Source organism: Mercenaria mercenaria, chromosome 1 (genome assembly GCF_021730395.1).
Source record: "Mercenaria mercenaria strain notata chromosome 1, MADL_Memer_1, whole genome shotgun sequence".
Taxonomy (NCBI): domain Eukaryota; kingdom Metazoa; phylum Mollusca; class Bivalvia; order Venerida; family Veneridae; genus Mercenaria; species Mercenaria mercenaria.
Window position 1 is genome coordinate 114,019,066 of NC_069361.1, and position 24,081 is coordinate 114,043,146.

A 24,081-nucleotide genomic window follows, 5' to 3' on the forward strand; every position below is an offset into this window, starting at 1 on the left:
GTTTCTTTGGTTCAGCATCTGATTCAAAAACTGACTACTGTCTATGCGATTGGTATCATCTAGACAAAAAACCCTGCATATATAATTAAGAACAAGAGTGGCAGATTGTCACAAAACATGCCCATCATCGAACTTGGCCTAATTCAAGGGCCATAATCCGAGGGTGCCTAGGGCGATTTGGCTGGTCATCGTATTTGGCTGAGATACCATGGCCACAAACATTGTCAGCAAGTTTGTTGAAGATCTGATGAAAACTGCTCGACTAAGTGGACAAGGCTAATTTCGCAGATTTTGAGTAATTCAAGGGCCATAATCCAAGAGTGCCTGGGGCAATTCGGCTGGTTGTGGAGCTTGGTTGATATTTTATGCAAGTTTGTGGAAGATCGGATGAAAACTGTTCGACTCAGAGAGCGGACTAAGCTAAATTTGCAGTTTTTTTAATAATTCAAGGGCCATAATCCAGGAGTATCTGGGGAGATTTGTAGGCATAGGAAATAGAGATCAATATAACTGCACCTTACTAAACCTACCAGGTGTTCTGTATTACAAAAGTGCTTCTATTGTGACATTTTGATACAAGCAAAACCTTATCTGCACGATGAAATACTTACAGGGATTTCATTTTATTATCGGCTTGTTTAAAGTTATTTTTTTACCATAAGTAAGTTGACAAAATCATAGGAACCAGGTTTTGAGGGGTAAATCAAATACATATGAATAAATCCAATATGTTTTTATTGTGCAAAAAAGTATGATATTGTGTCTTAAACCATTTTCCACTCAATTGTGTAATTGCATGGGAAGTAAACTAATAGATATCATTTCTTATAAGTACTAGCCCAAGGCCAGAGTTGTCATTCTTTGCGGATCACAACTTTAAATTAAATATTTAAACTTCTGTAATTGATATTAACAAAACTATCATAAATTTCACATTTGTGAAATCTTTTTTGGTTATTTCAAAGACTTGGAAATCAATTTTTAGACTTTATTTAATGTATTTCTATCATTGAAAATTTTAGAGTCTATCTCATTGCCCCTTAGTCTGGTGAAGATCGGATGAAAACTGTTCGCCACGGGTGTTCACATAATACGCCCAGCTCTTTCAGAGACAGGCGTAAAATAATATACATGTATGTCAGAATGAAGAAGGGCAATATATATTACTGTGAAATTGATCATTTTCATGGAGGACTAATTTTCATGGATTTAGTGGTTGAATCAATACACCAAATTAAACGGTAATGAAGCAGTAAATTTCCCATTCAGTTAATGTTCAATGGTCAAAAAACAAAAGTTTTTATATCCCTAAAATATAACTGTATTACCACATTGACCAAACCATGAAATTCTGACCACATGAAAAACATTTTTACAGCATCTAATATGTTATGCTCAAAAGACATTTATAACTGAAATATCTATTCAAGAAGACAATACATGGTACATTAGTCACTGATTACCTGCACAAGGATAAGCAGGAGATGTACATCAAGGAATGAGCTTGTTTTGACCTCAGCAGTTGTATCAGGACTACTCCCTGCAGCTCTACCATACTCCTTCACAACACATCCAAATGTGAGAAACAGAAGAGAAACCCATTGAATACGACTCAACTGCTTCTGAAATATTATCTGAAAAAAGAGAAAATTTAAAACTTGTATTCTGGCATGACCATGTAAAATTAAAAGAAACACTATTATTACCTAACCTGTGCAACAGGGACAGACCTCAAAGTAAAACACATATGCAATGATATTCAAATGGTTAAAATGTATGAATTAGTCATCACACTTAAAACAGACTAATTAAAGAAACTAAATTTCTATGGAATCTGGCTATGACAAAAGTCACATACACTGAATGTTATAAAAAGAACTGTTTTTTTTCTCTAATATATTATATAAGTTTTCAACATTGCTTTTTTGCTTCTGTGTGGTTTAGAGTCACACTGACACAATTTAGGTCATATGGCCACTTTCCTATTTTGGTGCACCTCCAGGTATTGTTTTAGGCTGCCAGACAGATGGCTTCCTCACATGAAGCAATTCTACACACCAAACTTAGTTCAAACCAAAATTAGTGAGGGGCAAACAGATTTGAAGTCAGCAACCTTATTTACTTGACAAAAGAGGCCTCTACTACCAAAACTTGAGTTAACTGAAGTATTGGCTTGAACCAATTCAAACCATTTTTAACTAAGTAACTTACTACTGACATGGTCACATCCCTCACAAAACCATGATAATGTTACTCTATAAATATCGCTAAACAATACATGTACTACTGACATATATATAGTACTCAACATTACAATTTAGATCATAATTATTAAAAATTATGAATGATCATTTTATGCTCGATATAAAACATAATAAAGTATACCTGAAAGACAACTCCTGTAACAACAACCCTGAACTGTAACAGTAAGTAGTATGTGGTAGGATCATAATTTGCCAAGTTCTCAAACTGTAGGTTATTATACAGACAGTACAGTCCCGCTGGCACAAAGTAGTACAGTAATGCTGAAATATGCAAATATTGTATATTTGAGCCACATCATGAGAAAACCAACATAGTGCATTTGCGACCAGCATGGATCCAGACCAGCTGCACATCTGCGCAGTCTGGTCAGGACCCATGCTGTTCGCTAACAGTTTCTTGAATTAAAATAGGCTTTGAAAGCAAACAGCATGGATCTTGACCAGACTGCGTGGATGCTGGTCCGGATCCATGCTGGTCGCAAATGCACTATGCTGGTTTTCTCATGGTGCGGCTCATATCTATTCTATATTAACATCCACATTGAATTTAATGCAACAATCTTACAATATTTTGACAAAATTTTACCACTAACATTGCCATTTTCTTGAATAAAATCTTTTTATAAGAGCAGCTAATGGACAAGTTGTATAATTCTGTGACAAAATGCCAATAATGGATCTGATAATCATATCCTAGTAATATTTGTAAGTCCACACGGTAAAATCATTTTATTTCGTGGGCATGAAATTTCGTGGTTTTGGTCAAAACGGCGATTTTGTGGAGACATGAATTCGTAGATTTCAACTTCTGAATATAAAATGAATGGGAATTTTACTTGTTCGTTGGGATTAAATTTTGCAGACTGACTCAACCACGAAATCAATGAAAATTAGTCCCCCGCGAATATTAATGATTTTACAGTATATTAAGTATGATAAAAAGGGTAAATAAAGCTTTGGAAAGTGGAATACCATTCATAGTAGCAATCTTCAGGTTTATATTCTAACACAGTACAGGTACATGTAAATAAAGTCGGTGAAAATCAAGAAAAAATACTTCCTGTAATAACTGAGAAATAACTTGTTTGTCTGAACTATGCTTGTCAATAAAATATGGAAAAACAACTAACAAAACGTCTTTTTTTCTGAAGTATTCTAGCAGGATCTCCCTTTCCAGTATATTTACAAAGCTAAGTTGTTTTTGTTTAATTCTGAAATAAAAAATCTATTTCATCGTTCCTTTTGACAGCTCTCGGAATGTTTCAACAATATAAACCAATTGGAAAGTCTTAAAGCTGCATACAAAATCAGTATAAATTTAGCTTTTCAGACAAAAGGGAGGTAATTATACTTTTTGGAGCTTCCAACTCTACTGACTTAAAACAGAAATGTTTGACAAGCCATAAAAGTAAACAAGACCACCACAATGCAGAGCAATATGTGCCCAAAGTTATGAACTTTGACCCCTAAGTGTGCCCTAAGTGTAATTGATCAGTCATAAAAGGTGATAACTAAATGACAAATCTGCTGGACTTACGACAAAATTTGTCAGAAAGTCAAACTATAAATAGTGAAAAGAACTTGAAAAATAAATATGTACTTACTTTCCTTGTTACTGGTAAACTCAGTAAAAAATGAAGAAGCTGGTTTCCTAGAAAGGAGGCAAAAATTAATCATTTGTAAGTCAGGAGAATTACTGTGATAGTATTAAATTTTATGGACACCAAATTTTGTACTTTGGCCAGAAACATTTGGTCCATTTCATGGAAATATAAATTTGTGGATTTCAACCTTAACCTGCTTAATTTCTAAAATGGACTGGTCCATAATTCAATTTTGGCAGTATCATTTATTACTCAAAGTGGTGTTAACTGAAAATTTACTGACTGAATAGCGAACAGTGCAGACCATGATCAGCCTGCACAGATATGCAGGCTGTTTTTGGTCTGCACTGGTTGTAAAGGCAAAATTGCTTGCCGCCAGCAGGCTAAGGATTAAACATAAAATTAGTACAAATTAAACTTGTTTGAATCGAATAAATTTTCATGGATTGCCCCGACCATGGAATCCACAAAAAGAAATCCCCACAAATAGTAATGATTCTCAAGAAATTTCAGAGATGTGTACTATCATATAAATACAACTGAACATTCAAGTAGAAATACAGCTTAGCTTAATTAGATAGAACAAAATAATTCTAATGTCATTATCTACTTTAATATCTAGGTGATAACTGAGCTACATCATGAGAAAACCAACATAGTGGCTTTGTGACCAGACTGCGCCGATGTGCAGGCTGGTCTGGATCCATGCTGTTCGCTAATGGTTTCTCTAATTGCAATAGGCTTTGAAAGCAAACAGAATGGATGCTGACCAGACTGCATGGATGTGCAGGCTGGGCTGGATCCATGCTGATCGCGAAGACACTATGTTGGTTTTCTCATGGCGTGGCTCATATATTTTTAAGATTACTGCAACATAAACTTTCAAGCACTAGTAAAGACTTTCAGTGCCCCAGCTCCCAATTGTTGGGAGGCACAAGAAGCTGATATGTCTATTTGTGCCTTTAAAAAAGTCATGTTCCTTTGATATAGAATCTCTCAATTCAGATGTTGATGTAAGTTTAATACTTACTCTTTTAAATAGATTAAAATGGCAGCAACTAGTTTCACACACTCTGTCAGTAGAACCACTGTAACTGTATTGTAACTGTACGTATTGTTCTTTGATTTTGATGCTGTCACCAATATACCTGTCAATTACACCAAATATAGACCACTTCATTTAAATACAGAAAACGAATGGTTATACCAACATCATAATAAATATATAAATGAAATATTTAAGGAAATATCGGGGTTTTTAATGACTATAACATTACAACCTCATTTACTGATGGGCCGGTGGTCTAGTGGTAACACGCTTGACTGTCAATCCAGAGGTCCAGGATGCGAATCCCAATCCAGGCACTGGAAATTTCTGAGATGCTCTTAAGTGTCTCCCACTTAACTAAGACTACCTGTAGTGTACTGGTTCTTCCCAGGAAAGACGGCCTCGCATGTATCAGTGCTATACACCGGGCATGTTAAAGAAACAGACTGTCTATTCACAATGAGCTAGGCTAAGTTAGAAGGACAGGCCTGTATTTAGAAAGCATTTCTCTCTATCTGCTCTGGGGGCTTTATCTCACTCTGTCTCTCTGGTCAGAACGCTCTGTGTATGTACCAGTAAAGGATGAATTTCGCACCCTGTGTGGCTATGATTTCGCTATATGTAAAGCGCCTTTGAACGTGTTTATCATGAAAAGGGCACTATATAAATCTGGTATAATAATAATAATAATTATAATAATAATATTGATAAAGAAGTCAATGATGAAGAAATGCTTGCATTCTTGCATGAAAACTATTTTTTACTGGATCCGCCAATGACTATTAAGTAATAATTAACAGGAGAAAAATCGTGTGCAAACAAGGCAATTCATGTGCTGTTAATACATGATTTTTATTTTTGAAATGGTGATGTATATGTATTTCTGTGCAGGTTGACATCTGGTATCTGCATCTTGATTCTTCATAATAAGCTCCTCTTGTAGCATAAAAGATGCAATCTAATCCATATTAAGTTTTAGTATGTTTTGCTGTATCAGATACCAAACCCAAACGCACTACCCCAAATATGTATGTACTCGCTCCATCCTGTAAGTTATTTATACCCCTTTTAGAAGTCTGAGTTGATTAATTTTTTGTTGATTTATAACCGTGAATTTGTAAGAATTGCGTGTAACTTGTGAAATTGTTTGTTATTTATGAATCGTTTTAATGGTTAAAAACCTTCATTACATGCTTTTGGAAGTGTTGTTGATTTCTGGACCCTGGTTATGGATATCTAAACATGTTTACCATTTCCAAGAACAACCAAATGGTAACTCAAAAATGTACTGGAATTGTAAAGTATGTAAACACATGAAAACAATGCATTTAGTTGTCATATAATTTTTTTTTATGCAAAAATACTGTTAATACACGTTTGTTTTGTACTAATATCTGCAGAAGCCCTTGGGATATGTTTGTGACCTTGACCTTCGGTCCCGTGGGCTTCGGCAGACGTTAATACACAAAAAAACGTGTATTATCCCTACATTATATATTATAAAATAGATTTTGACTAAACAGAAATGGTACATTTATCTAATAAATGTACCGTTTCTGTTTAGTCAAAATCTATTTTCAACATATTTATATACAATTACTGAATTAAAACTAGTGCCTATCTTTCTTAATGATATAACTGAAGAAGCACATTGTACACATATAGGAAATACATATTAACATTATTAATATTCTGTTACAACCATTTTCAAAGCTTGATATTTAGTAGAAGATAATTATTTTTCCTATCACATTATCAAAAACTAGAGCTGCTTTTGAGAAAAGCGAATGTCTCCCACAACTGCCTAATCATCTAAATAGCAAGTCAGTCTTTATATACTGTTTACTCACTACAATTCAAGGGCCAGAACTTAAAAATGCCTGGACCGATTTGGCTCATTATCGAACTTGTCCGAGGTCTTATGGTCAAACACATTTTGTTCAAATTTGGTGAAGATCAGATGAGAAATGTTCGACTTAGAGTGCAGACAAAAGCAAAAAGGCCGATTTTTTCGGTAATTCAAGGGCTGTAACCCCAAAATGCCTGGACCGACTTGGCTAGTTATCGAACTTGGCCAAGGTCATATGGCCAAACACATTTTGATCAAGTTTGGTGAAGATCAAATGAGAAATGTTTGACTTTGAGTGCGGACAAGAGTAAACAAGAGGGCCATGATGGCCCTGTATCGCTCACCTGAGTTTAGTTGCTTATTTTAACTAATTTTATCAGTATTGAAATCTTTATAATTCATGAAATATTTATGCAAGAGTTATGGCCCTTGTGCAATTTGATGTGGGTGATGATGAGGAATACTTATTTATAAGTTTGAAACAAATCTATCAATTAATGAGGTCACAAGTTTTTTCTATTTTTTGACTTACTGACCTAGTTTTTGATCGCAGGTAACCAAGTCGAACTTGACCTAGATATCATCAAGGTGAACATTCTGACCAATTTTCATGAAGATCCATTGAAAAATATGGCCTCTAGAGAGGTCACAAGGTTTTTCTATTTTTAGACCTACTGACCTAGTTTTTGGCCGAACGTGACCCAGTTTCGAAATTAACCTAGATATCATCAAGTTGAACATTCTGACCAATTTTCATGAAGATCCATTGAAAATTATGGCCTCTAGAGTGGTCACAAGGTTTTTCTATTTTTAGACCTACTGACCTAGTTATTGGCCGCACGTGACCCAGATTCGAACCTGACGTAGATATCATCAAGGTGAACATTCTGACCAACTTTCATGAAGATCCATGGTAAATTATGGCCTCTAGAGTGGTCACAAGGTTTTTCTATTTTTAGACCTACTGACCTAGTTATTGGCCACACGTGACCCAGATTCGAACTTGACCTAAGTATCATCAAGGTGAACATTCTGACCAACTTTCATGAAGATCCATTGAAAATTATGGCCTCTAGAGTGGTCACAAGGTTTTTCTATTTTTAGACCTACTGACCTAGTTATTGGCCGCATGTGACCCAGATTCGAACTTGACCTAGATATCATCAAGGTGAACATTCTGACCAAATTTCATGAAGATCCATTGAAAATTATGGCCTCTAGAGTGGTCACAAGGTTTTTCTATTTTTAGACCTACTGACCTAGTTATTGGCCGCACGTGACCCAGATTCGAACTTGACCTAGATATCATCAAGGTGAACATTCTGACCAACTTTCATGAAGATCCATTGAAAATTATGGCCTCTAGAGTGGTCACAAGGTTTTTCTATTTTTAGACCTACTGACCTAGTTATTGGCCGCATGTGACCCAGATTCAAAATTGATCTAGATATCATCAAGGTGAACATTCTGACCAATTTTCATGAAGATCCATTGAAAATTATGGCCTCTAGAGTGGTCACAAGGTTTTTGTATTTTTAGACCTACTGACCTAGTTATTGGCCGCACGTGACCCAGTTTCGAACTTGCCCTAGAAATCATCAAGGTGAACATTCTGATTAACTTTCATAAAGATCCATTGAAAATTATGGCCTCTAGAGTGGTCACAAGGTTTTTCTATTTTTAGACCTACTGACCTAGTTTTTGGCCGCACGTGACCCAGTTTCGAATTTGACCTAGAATTTACCAAGATGAACACTCTGACCCATTTTCATAAAGATCCCATGAAAACTGTGACTTCTAGAGATGTCACAAGGAAAAGTTTACGTACGCACGCACGCACGGACAGACGCACTGACGACGGACGCTGCGCGATCACAAAAGCTCACCTTGTCACTTCGTGACAGGTGAGCTAAAAAGCCGATTTTTTGGTAATTCAAGGGCCGTAACTCCTATATGCCTGGACCGATTTGGCTAGTTATCGAACTTGGCCGAGGTCTTATGGTCAAACACATTTTGTTCAAGTTTGGTGAAGATCAGATGAGAAATGTTTGACTTAGAGTGCGGACAAGAGTAAAAAGGCCCATTTTTGGTCATTCAAGGGCCGTAACTCCTATATGCCTGGACCGATTTGGCTAGTTATCGAACTTGGCCGAGTTCTTATTGTCAAACACATTTTGTTCAAGTTTGGTGAAGATCGGATGAGAAATCTTCGACAAGCGAACAAACTTTGTGACAGACAGACACACGCACACAGAGACAGACACACAGGCTGGAGTAAATAAATATGTCTCCCAAACCACTGTGTGGTGGGAGACATAACAAGAGTGGCAGACTGTCACAAAATACACCCGTCATCGAATTTGGCCTAAGTCAAGGGCCATAATCCAAGAGTGCCTCCGGTGATTTGGCTGATTATCGAATTCAGCTGACATATTTTGCTCATAAACATTGTCAGCAAGTTTGGTGAAGATCAGATGAAAACTTTTCGACTTAGAGAGCGGACAAGGCAAAATCTGCAGATTTTGAGTGATTCAAGGGCCATAATCCAGGAGTGCCTGGGGCATTTTGGCTGATTATCAAACTTGGCTGAGATATTATGCCAACAAACATTATCTGCAAGTTTGTAGAAGATCAGATGAAAAGTGTTGACTTAGAGAGTGGACAAGGCTAAATTCACAATTTTTCCAGGGCCATAATCCAAGAGTGCCTGGGGTGATTTTGCTGGTTATCGAACTTAGCTGAGATATTATCCCACAAACATTGTCACTAAGTTTGGTGAAGACTGGATGAAAACTGTTTAACTTAGAGGGCGGACAAGGATAGATTTGCAGATTTTGAGTAATTCAAGGGCCATAACTCAAGAGTGCCTGGAGTGATATTGCTGGTTATCGACGTTGGCCAAGATATTTTGCCCACAAACAATGTCACCAAGTTCGGTGAAGATTGGATAAAAACTGTTTGACTTAGAGAGCAGACATGCCTTTCGACGTCGAACCTTCGCCCACCACGGGTGTTCACATATAGCTTTCAGAGACAGGTGTATAATAAGAGGTAAGGGTAGATTGCACCCCAAACCCCAAACAGTCAAACACAGCCACAGAGCGATGCATCGCAAAGTACTCACCAAGATGACCAAGTTACTTAAATGACATAATTTCAAATTTGCCATTTCGACATGAGAATATTATTTCATGACATATTTGTTGTTGCTTACTGCTTTGAACATTGAATAAAAAGGTAAATTGTCTGATAATAAGAAATCAGTGCTAAATACATTTTCTATGAAGAAAAACAAGAGGGCCATGACGGCCCTATATAGCGCTCACTATAGTTGATCTGACCTACTGACTTAGTTTTTGAACCCACATGACCCAGTTTCGTACTTGACCTAGAGATCATCAAGACAAACATTCTGACAAAGTTTCATAAAGATTAGGTCACAAATGTGGCCTCTTGACTGTTCACAAGCTTTTCCTTTGACCTGGCCTACTGACCTAGTAAGGCTAGTTTTTGACCCAACATGCCCCAGTTTCGAACTTGACCTACAGATCATCAAGACCAACATTCTGACCAAGTTTCATAAAGACTGGGCCACAAATGTGGCCTCTTGAGTGGTCGCAAGGCAAATGTTGACGGATGCCGGACGACGCACACCGCACGCTGACGGACAATGACCTGTCACAATAGCTCACCTTGAGCACTTTGTGCTCTGGTGAGCTAAAAATACAATATTTTCAATGTGAAATTATTTTCACCATGCTGCCATAACTGAAATTATATATATACTGGTATTTGTGATATATGACGTCATAGTTCCACTGTGGCATAATAATTGCGTGTTCGCTTAGCAATTCAGCAGCTGGGAGTTCGATCCTGATCGCCAGAACCAGATTTTTTTTCTTCTCAATTTCCTTTTTTTTCACTAGGTTTTTATTGTACATGTATTTATTATGAATTTTGAAAATATTGTAACTAAAGTCATTCATGAGAAAATTTAACAAGCGTTTTGTTTTGATGTCAGGTTCCAATGTACTTCCTGTACAGTAGATATAAATTTTAAAAGAAAGATTTGGGGTCAAAATTTACAGGCGTTGAACTCTGAAAATCACATAATGCTCTTCTACCCGTTTACATAATATTTCATCCACTATCTTAAAAATCACTGACCAGAGTTTAACACTAGGAAAACAAGAGGGCCATGATGACCCTATATCGCTCACCTGAGTAGAGTTGCTTGCTTGAACAAATTTCTTAGCTAAAGCTTTAAGATCTAGGCCTTCTGGTTTATTTTTAGCAAATTTATGAAGATTTCCCTATGCACAATCAAGTAATCCTGGGGCTGGGTCAATCTGACCCCGGGGGTCATGATTTTAACAAATTTTGTAGAAGTTTACTAGGCAATGCTACATGTAAGATCTAGGCCTTCTGGTTTATTTTTAGAAAATTTTTGAAGATTTTCATATGTAAAATCAAGTGACCCCTGGGGCGGGGTCAATTTTGATCCTGGGGGTCATGATTTGAACAAATGTTGTAGAGGTCCACTAGGCCATGCTACATGTGAAATATCTAAGCTCTAGGCCTTCTGGTTTATTTTCAGAAATTTTTTGAAGATTTTCATATATGTAAAATCAAGTGACCCCTAGGGCGGGGTCAATTTTGACCCCAGGAGTCATGATTTGAACAACTTTAGTAGAGGTCCACTAGGCAATGCTACATGTCAAATATCTAAGCTCTAGGACTTCTGGTTTTTGAGAAGAAGATTTTTTAAGATTTTCCTATGTAAAATCAAGTGACCCTGGTGACGGGGCCAATTTTGACCCCGAGGGTCATGATTTAAACAAATTTTGTAAAGGTCCACTAGGCAACGCTACATGTCAAATATCTAAGCTCTAGACCTTCTGGTTAATTTTTAGAATTTTTTTGAAGATTTTCATATGTAAAATCAAGTGACCCCTGGGACGGGGTCAATTTTGACCGTGGGGTCATGATTTGAACAACTTTAGTAGAGGTCCACTAGGCAATGCTACATTCAAATATCTAAGCTCTAGGCCTTCTGGTTTATTTTTAGAATTTTTTTGAAGATTTTCATATGCAAAATCAAGTGACCCCTGGGGTGGGGTCAATTTTGACCCCGGGGTCATGATTTGAACAAAATTGGTAGAGGTCCACTAGGCAATGCTTCACACCATATATCTAAGCTCTAGGGCTTCTGGTTTTTGAGAAGAAGATTTTTCAAGATTTTCCTATTTTAAAATCAAGTGACCCCTGGGGCGGGGTCAATTTTGACCCCGGGGTTCATGATTTAAATAAATTTTGTAGAGGTCCACTAGGCAATGCTACATGTCAAATAAGCTCTAGGCCTTCTGGTTTATTTTTAGAATTTTTTTGAAGATTTTCATATGTAAAATCAAGTGACCCCTGGGGCGGGGTCAATTTTGATCCCGGGGTCATGATTTGAACAAACTTGGTAGAGGTCCACTAGGCAATGCTTCACACCAAATATCTAAGCTCTAGGGCTTCTGGTTTTTGAGAAGAAGATTTTTAAAGTTTTTCCTTTCGGTTGCCATGGCAACCAGAGTTCTGCATGGAATTCAATTCTTTGAACAATTTTGAAAGGGGGCCACCCAAGGAACATTCCTGTGAAGTTTGGTGTAATTCTGCCCAGTGGTTTTCAAGAAGAAGATTTTTTTACAAATTGTTGACGCACGACGGACATCAAGCGGTCACAATAGCTCACCTTGTCACTTCGTGACAGGTGAGCTAAAAACTATGAATTATGAATACCGGGTAAACATCAAAATGGTTCCTACTGCCATCCCTATTCTATAGTGCTAAAAGATTAACCTTAAACAAGAGGGTCATGATGACCCTGGATCGCTCACCAGAGTAATATGAGCTACATGTTTCAAATGTCAAACTGATGATTTTTAGAATTTTTTTGGAAGATTTACAATCAAGTAACCCCTGAGGCGGGGCCAAGTTTACCCCGGGGGTCATGAATGGAACAAAGTTTGTAGAAGTCTACTAGGCAATGTAACATATCAAATATCTAAGATCTAGGCCTTCTGGTTTATTTTTAGCAAATTTATGAAGATTTCCCTATATACAATCAAGTGACCCCTGGAGCGGGGTAAATTTGACCCTGGGGGGTCCAGATTTGAATTTTTTTTTGTAGAAGTCTACTAGGCAATGCTAAACGTCAAATATCTAAGATCTAGGCCTTCTGGTTTATTTTTAGAAAATTTTTGAAGATTTTCCTATGTAAAATCAAGTGACCCCATGGGGCGGGGTCAATTTGATCCCGGGGGTCATGATTTGAAATTTTTTTGTAGAAGTCTACTAGGCAATGCTACACGTCAAATATCTAAGATCTAGGCCTTTTGGTTTATTTTTAGACATTTTTTGAAGATTTTCCTATGTAAAATCAAGTGACCCCTGGAACGGGGTCAATTTTGACCCCGGGGGTCATGATTTGAACAGATTTTGTAGAGGTCCACTAGGCAATGCTACACGTGAAATATCTAAGCTGTAGGCCTTCTGGTTTATTTTTAGAAAATTTTTGAAGATTTTCCTATGTAAAATCAAATTGACCCCAGGGGTCATGATTTGAACAGATTTTGTAGAGGTCCATTAGGCAATGCTACATGTCAAATATCTAAGCTGTAGGCCTTCTGGTTTATTTTTAGAAAAATTTGAAGATTTTTCTATGTACAATCAAGTAACCCCATTGGGCGGGGTCAATTTGATCCCGGAGGTCATGATTTGAACAATTTTGTAGAAGTCTACTAGGCAATGCTACACATTAAATATCTAAGCTCTAGGCCTTCTGGTTTATTTTTAGAAAATTTTTGAAGATTTTCCTTTATGTAAAATCAAGTGACCTCTGGGGCGGGGTCAATTTTGACCCTGGGGTTCATGATTTGAACAAATTTTGTAGAGGTCCACTAGGCAATGCTACACGTGAAATATCTAAGCTCTAGGCCTTCTGTTTACTTTTAGAAAATTTTTGTATATTTTCCTATGTAAAATCAAGTGACCCCTAGGGCGGGGTCAATTTTGACCCCGGGGTCATGATTTGAACAACTTTAGTAGAGGTCCTCTAGGCAATGCTACATGTCAAATATCTAAGCTCTAGGGCTTCTGGTTTTTGAGAAGAAGATTTTTTAAGATTTTCCTATGTAAAATCAAGTGACCCCTAGGGCGGGGGGGGGGGGAGGTCATGATTTGAACAAACTTGGTAGAGGTCCACTAGGCAATGCTTCACACCAAATATCTAAGCTCTAGGGCTTCTGTTTTTTGAGAAGAAGATTTTTAAAGTTTTTCCTTTCTGTTGCCATGGCAACCAGAGTTCTGCATGGAATTTAATTCTTTGAACAATTTTTAAAGAAGACCATCCAAGGAACATCCCTGTGAAGTTTCATCAAAATTGGCCTGTTAGTTTAGGAGGAGATGTTGTTTAAAGGAAAGTGTGGACGGACGGACGGACGCCGGACGGTGAGCGATCACAATAGCTCACCCTGAGCACTTTGTGCTCTGGTGAGCTAAAAAGCCATAGACTTTTAACTTAGCAGTTCAGTAAATTAAACAGGGGTTTTCAAGAATTTTTGCAAACAGTTTTTTTTTACCAAAACAATTGAGTTTCTATGTTATAAAGTGTGAGCTAATTCTTACATTTAGTTTTACTTACTTTGAAACCATTGGTGAAGTGACAGGTAAACGACAACAGTTTCATTAACAAAATTTTGGTTTATTTACACAACAAATTTTTTTTTATGTGAAAGTAAACACCTTTCAACATTTATAGTTAGATCTCGCTAGGTCAACTAGATTTTGCTTAACATAATTATGATGTTTACCAGTCTAGTTCTTCTTTATTATGTAACTGAACTCAAGTTTTGCAGTTTTTTCGATCCCAAGTCTGTTTCTGAGTTTTGTCTGAATAATACCAAAATTTGAAAGCACAGTGTAACATTTCTGACTTTCTGATTTGAGTGATATTCTGATTTTTTAAGATATTTTTAACTATGGCACTTTTGCCCCATATTTCCTGGTGAACTTACACTAATTCTTCTTTTAAGCAGTTTTAAACCAAAGTTGGTAGGATTAGCACATTTCTCATAGACTTTATGTTGTAAATTATCCTTTCTTCTTTGTAGCCTATTTACTTATGTTAACCTACATTAATTTTGTTATAGAGTCGGTTAAAAAAGCTCATTGGAGCTTATGTTACTTGTAATTGTCTTGCCGATTCAAAATAAATCTTTTCTTTTCTTATGACCTTTCGGACTTTCAGTTTTGGCACTAACCACAGTCTTTTCATTTTGCAATCTTATTTAATCATCCACAGTAACATTAAAACAATTCCACACAGGGTCCTTTAAGTTTTCTGGTTATATTGATAGAAATGACAATGTGATCTAAACTGATTTTCATGAGTAAAATGACCAGATTTAAGTTAAAGTTGTTCACACTTTTAACTTTAATCCCCATATCTTTGTCAATAAGTGCTCAATCATCATCATAACAATGTCTATTCTATAGATTTTTATAGCTATTATAGAACTAGGCATGCAGGTGTCACTGCTATTACTACATAGGTTGTTAGTCAACTCAAGTGTTGAAATATGTATCGAAGATAGAACTGAAATATTATATTGCCCAGTATTGACCAGTATTGCCCTGTAAAACCCGGGTTTTCCCAGTATTACCCACTGGGCTAGGCAATATGCTCAAAACCAGGGTTTCTGCCAACCCTGATTAAAAGGCACCCTGTGCAAATTTAATGTTAGTAATTATATTACGTTTCGTCTTTGACATCACTTTCTTTAAAATGCGAGTGAAATTTTACACCCCTGTAATAAACACTAATTTATCATAAATTATGTTGGAGCTTCCTTAATGCATAGATATTTGGTATGATTTCCTGTGACAAAACACTTCCCATTCTATCCCCAATTCCTGTATCTTCGTGCCTTCCTATATCTTCGTGCCTCTGTCATTTACACGCGCTGCTAGTTCATGCAAAAGCTCTGCCGTCACTAAATTGTGTTAACATAATAAGCACATGGTATTTCGTAAACAAAGAAGGCAAAATGCATAAAAAAACATGTAGTTTGCCTTTAATCCACATTAATTAAATATCTATCATTAAAAATGTGTAGCTGCTTACAAAGAAACCAAGTACAATGCAATTATTTTTAAAATATCCAAATTTTCATTTCCAAAACTTATGACAGTTTCATTCCAAGGTCATTGCCAATTCTCCCAACTTAATTTAATCGAAGGGGAAAATTTCCATGCTTGAATGACATAAGCGACCCAAATAACACAAGTGGCACGATGACATAGGAAAATGGCAGCCATGACTTAGGTTACACACATGGTGGAAACATCTTGAGATTTCACAATGACTGTTTAGGATATCCAAACAAAACAGTTTGCATGATAAAGATAAAAGGTTTATCTTCAATATCATATTTATATTTTTGAATGTATTTTGCCTAATTTTGGGATTTAAGTGGGGGAATACATAGGGGGCACGAAGATACAGGAAAAGGGCATAAATCGAGACATATATGTGTGTTTTAAAAGTCTAGATATATTGGCTGACCTTTGGCAGGGGCAGGAGGGGATGGGGACTTGATCACAAATGTCTGTGATTTATACCTGAAAATGTCCATCTTATAACACCAGATAAAAATGAAATTTAATACTGTCGCGAAAATATGTGACATTTCAACAATCACCTTGATTTATGAAAAGTCCCATGTATGAAATGAAATAAACAAAGCTCATCTTTGTTGGAAACAAATCTTTCGAACACCACGCCATTGTTTTTCGTGTGTTTTATCAGTTTTAAACGCAAATTTCTGGAATTTTTACGAAGTTGACAGTCTGTCAAATTATTAGTATCTATGGAAATGACAAAGTATTCCGAATGCTCCGAGGACGCCACTGAGGTCTGAGACCACCAGCCAAAAAAGTACAGGTTACACACGCTTAAATAGTATATCCTTTAAATTTGCTCTATATTTTCTATATAAAATTAACATGTAACACATGTAACACATAGCCAGGTCCATTAAAAAAAAGAATAACTAGCCTTATGTTCTTTTAAAAATGACCTGTGTACCACAAAAAGTAAAAACCTATTTATGTGAGCCTTAATATGAAATAAGGCAAAGCCTCAAAGCGAGCTCAAAGAAATCGGATTTAGCTAAAAATATTATGCATCATTTATTTGTCACAAAGAAACTATTCACTACTCACAAGAATTCAGGAGAACATATTCACTTGAAAAAGTCTACATTTAGTGTCACCATACCTATAACAGTGAATATCATACGTTGCAAAATTTATGGGAAGCCGGTGTCACGGTGACGTCATTACCGCGTTCCCGTTTCTTTCTGCTTATTAATGACATTTTCTGGCCGATGCTTGATCTTTCAAATGAAAATAATATTTTTTTTTCAAACAACTGGAAATCATTCTTTCATAATTGTTGAGTGATGAATATTTTTTAGCAACTGAATGAAGTTCTGTATTCACTCCGGAAAGAAGTATTTCCTGTGAACACCTATCCGCTAGGGTGCGCTTTTTATGAACTTCCGACGAAACTTTTCAAATCCATCACCAAGTGTGAAAGTATACTTGCGTTACCGTAAAGCTCGATTCTCGAGCAGGCCCTTCGGGCCTGCTCTTCGAGCTCGCTATTAGTCCAAATAATTGTACTCGAGAGTTGAATATCGTTATATTTTTTTTGACTTGTCGATATCCGCCTCCGAAATGTAAAATCGGTCTACCCGAGGTCTCATTATTTAGACTATGAGCCTTATATACCACGAGAGGTTATTTGAAATATCCACACGCACAGTGGTATTTTGCTAAGGTAGCATATTCTAGTAGTGTATTATGCAGATACTATTGTGAGGGAGCAGTTTTATTCTTTTTGACGTGGACCATTTGCCAAAGCGGGATTAAAATTGGATTTTTATTCCACTGGGAAGGTATAGATCTCTCATCACTGAATTTCTGAAAGATAAAACATTTAATTTGAAAGATGTATGTGTTATGATTTATTTGATTTTGTCTTATCCGCATGCCCTATCAGGGTTAAAATTTGACAGGAACTTTTCTGTGCCGTTGGCATCTACACGGATACTTGGCATTTTTTGATAAATATTTTGTATTTAGATGGCGAGTTTTAGTTCTTTTGTTGGGTTTAACATCGCACCGACACAATTATAGGTCATGACCCAACAAAATAACTAAAACTCGCCATCTAAATACAAAATAATTATCAAAGGATGCCAAATAGTTTTACCATGGTGTCATACCTATGTTTGAAATAATACCTGGAGGGTCACTTGGGGAATTTATCCACAATCAAAAGCCGCACAGTGTAATATCATCGTGTTGGCGTGACTTCAAACTCATCACAATTCTAACTATAACATATATCATTGGTTATAAAAAGATTGTTTAATTTATCTCAGTGGATCATAAAATGTGAAAATCTAAAACAACATTCTGATACTACGAATGTTTTTATCAAGTGAACTAAATTGACTCTATCTGGTCTTTTAGGATCATTAGTCAATCTTCTTGTATAACAGTTTCACTTATGTCGTTGCTAGGAGACGTTATAGATGTTTTTATTTCATTACCTCTCAAACGCTGTCTACAAGTATACTGAACAGCAAAGGAAACTATCAAGTTTTACGGGGTATTTTTTATTAAAAAACTTTAATTTATAATCACTTGTGTTTTTTCATATTACATTACCCTTGAAGTACTTCACGTGTAAAATTTAACAAAAATCAATCAACCTTGATGTCAGTAGTCCCACAATAGCCGTTTTGCACGAAATTCACGTGCGCATGTAATAAACACAATTTTCTTTGTTAAATTTTATTGTCATTGGAAATATTGATCGATAATTTACTAACTCGAAAAACTGCATAAAGTTAAAAAATATTGTTGGTTGCACCGCACGACTGAATCAAATTAAGCGTGAGCGCCCAACTGGGACGTTACAATGCAACTGATGCGCAGAAGATATTTCAAACGACTATTGACTTCACGGTTGGTTGATTTTTTTAAATATTGATCAAAGTTCTTCAAGCGTAATTTCGGTATGAAGAAACAATTCAAATTTGAAAAATTAATTTTTATACTAAAATATACCAGTTATACAACTAGATAGTTTCTTTTGCTGTTCAGTATAGTTTGTGTGGTTGCGTCCGTTGCCTTTAAAGGGCATTCGGTTTCAGATTTGTTTACAGCAGACACATTTGCTCAAGTATTTGTCAAAACCGGGTCATTCTGTCAAAGCAAAAGAAATCCTTGTAACTTTGTTTTCTTTATGCATTTTAAAATTAAGAAGTCTGAAAACATTTCTACTGTTTGAATTGTAGCTCCCTAGCAAGGGCTACTGCAAAACCATTCTTATTCTTGACCGCACCAAGGTAAGAAATTTGTGAAAAAATTAATGAAGCATACTTTCAATAACTTCGCTAAAATTTCTTAAATTGCTATGTCGCAAGAAAAGCTCTTTGAAGAAGTGCATAAAAAGATTCCAAAAGTCTCCAAAATAACTTGCTGCCTATGTTTCTTTTGAAAGTAAGTTCCCCAAGTGGAAAACAAGATCGCTTGTGTAAGTCAAACAGAACAGAATTACTTCCTTATTTACTGTTTCTACCATGTGTTACGAAAATGTGAATACTTTCCTGCTCTATCTGTTAGATCAAAGGAGTAGACATGAAGCCTGATTTTAAGAAGACCACAGTCGAAGCCTTACGGGGTAGGGAGATATGAATTACATTGCATTACATTGTACCTTTGGTAGCTCATGTTTGCTTACAAATATAGCGTTATATTTTAATTACTATTCATTTGGCGTTATCTAAAACCATTATTCAATAAAATAAAATAAAAAAACAGTGTAATTTCATTTCCGCAAGATTGTTTGTGATTTGATCTTTAAAGTTACCAGGAAATGAAATACAAGGTATCAAAGTAATTTACGTGTTTCTGTTTCATATTGGTAACACTTAAACTGTCATTTAATCAGGGATTCTAAAAAGGTAAAGTTTGTCTTTCATCATAATTTCAGAAATTAATGTAGAAGAACTGTAATGAAACTCGACAATTTCCATGTATCCATGTATCTTCGGACATAAATGTAACTCAAAAGGCACATGCCGGCTTTCTGTAAATGCCGGAGAAAACCGAAACTGCATACGGAGAATACAGAATTACTGATCAATTACCTTAAAAGTTCTAATTGTTAATTTCCAGACATATCTGAATATTTTCTGCAACCAAGCGAGTAAGCATTAAATTCAAATGTTATTGATGCGGATGTATTGATACCACATTTCATTGCTTTATGACAAATTCATTAATCACGAAAACAAATCACATGATTAGGCCGTCTGTATCAGGCCTAGGCTAATGGAAGAAATTTTCTATTGGTTGTATACATTTTCAGTTAAGTTTGAATATCTGATGCACATGCAGGCGTAGGAGCGATTTCAAGTTAGAGGTTTTGATGGACGTATAGGGTACTGAACCTTTACCCTTTTCCGTTAATTTCTTGACAACAAATTAAGATCATTAGACTGCTTAAATACTGTCTGAAATATATATTGCAACCACGTACCATATTACTTCTAAATGGCCTTTCTGCGATAACAATTTTTTGTGCCAAACTTTGAGGGGCCAGTCCCATTTCTTAAAAGGTTTAGAATGCCACAATGCCCTGCTACCCCTTTCACGTCACACGGCTCCTACGCCAATGGTGAAAATATTGACAAACGGATGCTGATAAGTACAAGGTGTGTCTCACCTACAGCTGGACCATTCAATCGATTCAAAGCTGTGTTATTATTGATTAGTAATGGTAAGCTATATGTGGATATAATGATTCATAGAACAGGAACATAATGTGACGATACAGGTAAGATGTAGAGTAGATTGAGAAAATTTGAGAATGAATTAACTAAATTGAAATGTGTTAACGGGTAAGATATTTCGAAGTATGTCTAACGGCACATGTAAGCCTAAATTCTTTGACTAAAATATGCTTGTATGAAATATGATAATTGATCTCCATATAACAATACTGTAGTTTGTTTTAAAAATGTGTTAAAACGACATTACGATAATATGTTGTCTATTATAATCACGATATAACATGTACAAGTCTTTTATAAATTTATGTTCTGTTCTGTTATGTCTGCCATACTTCAGAATATTTCATTATCGCGGTGTTTCGTTTTGTATATGGAATTAGATTCCATTTTATTGTTTAATGTTACAAAGTTCTGCGTAATACGATCAATAAAGCGCACTGGTATACTTGTTTGTATCATTTACAACTGTCTGTTACCTTGGTAATGATTCAAAAAATTGGTTTCGTTGCCACGCCCTGGATAATAACTCTCTGCGATATCAAAATATTGGTTGAATGTAATATGATCTTCATATGAAATCCAGGAATCGTCCTGATAATCATTCTTAGTATTAACTCATATTCAGAGGGTACAGTACTTTTTTAATTCACCATATGCAAATGTCTGTCCGTCTTTCACCAACGATGCATCTAATTAACTATCTTCTGCTTTCGTCTAGTTATATGAATCACTGTCAAATAGGCAAACTTACTGATGATCATTTCACTCAAGATATTGTAACGTACAGTTGTCTAATTTTGTACCGTCATTTTTGAAGTACAGATTGAATTGCAATTAACCGATTATAGGTTGACGAAAAGAACTGAACACGAACATTTACAGTGATAATTTAAATGACGAAAATAATAAAGGCAGATGTTCAAAATATGTTTTAAGACTTAGAAAGGTACATACCGATTTAAATCAATATAATGTTTAAAGGATTTTAAAAAGCACATCATTAAACGTTTGGTAGAAAAAATAGATTTCTGTTTACATAGCATAACAGAACCTACACTGAAAACACGTGCAGAATCTGAGCATTTTGACTTTCAGCTTCTTCTCAAGAGCACGTCGTACGGTGTATCTTTCAAAACTTTACTTTTATACTTTAAAGATATGCAATAAATTTACTTCACAAAAATACAAGTATTAATAACTTTCTTTAACCAGAAAGTGGCGACGGATCACTACTAACCAGTTAATAATAAATATGATGAATACATAAAAACATTTCTTTAAACAGTACACAGCAAAAGCATAAAACCTGTTTACAATCTTGAAGAATTTTTTGTTTGATACCATATTCTATATCTTTCAGACACACATCATTTTTTCCCTAACGAAATCGGAAGTAACTAACAACATCAGTCATATTATATAACAAGTTTGTATGACAATCAGTGGAAACCATGAATAGCTTCCACACGTGTTCGTGTTCTTCCGGTGGAGGAATTGAAGACTTTTTGAACTGTGCACCATGTCCACCACCAATATTGACCTACTTCCAATTAAAGATCGCCGCTGCAGGAAAGTTATGTCAGAAGGAGGTGTGCAGTATCGCCAGGAGATGTGGAATGAAAGAAAGCGAAGCACTGACCACGGACTGTTCTGGACACGTGGCTCTTTCAAAATGTGATTTAACGTGTATTATAATAATTGTCTGCGTTTTAAGTGTAGCTTTTCTCATAATGTAAGTACAATATATTTATTTTATATAGGCACGTATGTTGTTACTGTTAACCATATATATTCCACAACTAGAGCTACAAAGCTCATGAACAGCCAATCAGGTGTCCCCTACTTCATACATAGGCAGCCCCCAGGAACAGCTCTTTAAAAACTAAATGTTAAGAAAGTTATCTTTGCCACGGATTCAATCCCGACAAATCGCACTCGAAGCGGACACTACGCGATACATCTGCAAATTGTCTGTAGAGAATGTTCTGTTAAAAGATAATAGGTAAGGGTAGATTTCTCGGAAGCACAGAGTTTACTAGAATAGGATCCGCACCACAGTGAACAGTTATGGTGGCGACAGTAAGACAATGCGCTCTTTCATTATACTAAAAGGTACATTTCATTATCTCACTTTCTAAGGCGGAATAATATCAATGCTGTATAAATCGTTCTACCTAACATGTACCGCATAAATATTTACCCCTTCGACACGACTCAAAATCGCTTTTCTATCAGTTTCATTTTTTTTTCAAATCCTGGCATCGCAATGTCAACATCAATATGCAAATTTGTAGTAATTTGCATGTCTCAGATTTTTCTGCTCTAAACATGAAGCACCTTCCACTCTTCACTTTCAACACCTTATATATTGTGTTTTTACAGCCAATTGTGATGTTTTAAGGATATTTGTTTGTTTCGGCAGAAGTTAAAAATTATTTCATTGAATGAGCAACTGGCGTGATTTCTTCAATAGTACTTAAGCCATGACTTAAATTTATGGTGTTCATAAGAAGAAATCAGTTTAATTAAAATAATTACTTAAAATGTTTATAGTACTTGAGTTAAAGATTAAATTCACGTGTGATTCTAAACTCAATGTGCAATCCGAAAGGTATCGTTTTCTTCCGCGTGCAATTTTAATTTTGCACCATTGAATATTTTATTTGAAAATATCACCGTATTACATTTAACATATTTCAATAAACAACTGGAAAATAATGACGCAAAAGTAATTTTGAGAAATACATAAATGTCTTCATTATCATTCAAATGTATACTTTGTTTCATCCAGGGTATTTGTGGTTGTGTACAAAAGAAAGAAATCCTACTTCAAGCAAGATACTATAAATGTCGTATTCAACGATACAGACAGCGAAAACAGTGACAAATCAAGCGATAGCGGTTTGGTTAAAATAAAAAAGAAACATACAAGTGGTCATAAAAGCAATGTCGCACTACAAGAACACACAAATGAAGCAATTCACAACCAAGAAGATATCCTTGACCCAGATACGATCGTGATAGGCACAACCACAGTCCCAGATGAAAATGCGATGCAGATAAATGGAACTCAACAAGTGGAGCAGGATGGTTTAGACGAACAAGGTAGTGCTAGAATTAACAGTATAAATGGACACTCTCATGTGATAGTTAATGGCGTAAGGAGCAGAGTAAATGCGGACAAAAATGACTCGTGCACAAGTGTTAAACTGTAAAATATTTTATAATGGCAAATGTGTCAATACAATTAAACAGATTAGAAAATAATTCAAAGAAGCAAATTTTGATTTCCTTATAGTTTAAAATAATTTACTTGTTTATTACTTTCTGATAAAGAAAACATTGGAGAAAAGTACTTATTCCACTAAAGATTCCAAATATATATGACATAAGTGTTTAG

At 35.7% G+C, this 24,081-nt stretch overlaps 2 protein-coding genes across 2 annotated transcripts in view; one reads left to right on the plus strand and one right to left on the minus strand.

The window, feature by feature from the left end:
- LOC123525331 (UDP-galactose transporter senju-like) overlaps positions 1 to 16,683 on the minus strand; it is a 29,054-nt gene extending 12,371 nt beyond the window's left edge. Inside the window, exons 1-5 of the mRNA XM_045304301.2 lie at positions 16,512 to 16,683; positions 4,899 to 5,016; positions 3,869 to 3,915; positions 2,386 to 2,525; positions 1,464 to 1,634 (exon numbers count right to left, since the gene is read on the minus strand). Coding sequence (XP_045160236.2) covers positions 1,464 to 1,634; positions 2,386 to 2,525; positions 3,869 to 3,915; positions 4,899 to 5,016; positions 16,512 to 16,596 — 561 coding nt within the window. The 5' untranslated portion in view covers positions 16,597 to 16,683. The remainder of the gene's footprint in view (positions 1 to 1,463; positions 1,635 to 2,385; positions 2,526 to 3,868; positions 3,916 to 4,898; positions 5,017 to 16,511) is intronic.
- Positions 16,684 to 22,116: 5,433 nt separating this feature from the next.
- LOC128547832 (uncharacterized) lies at positions 22,117 to 24,081 on the plus strand. Its single transcript, XM_053521246.1, has 2 exons — positions 22,117 to 22,413; positions 23,473 to 24,081. The coding sequence occupies exons 1-2, from the start codon at positions 22,133 to 22,135 to the stop codon at positions 23,894 to 23,896; spliced, it is 705 nt and encodes a 234-aa protein (XP_053377221.1). The 5' UTR covers positions 22,117 to 22,132; the 3' UTR covers positions 23,897 to 24,081.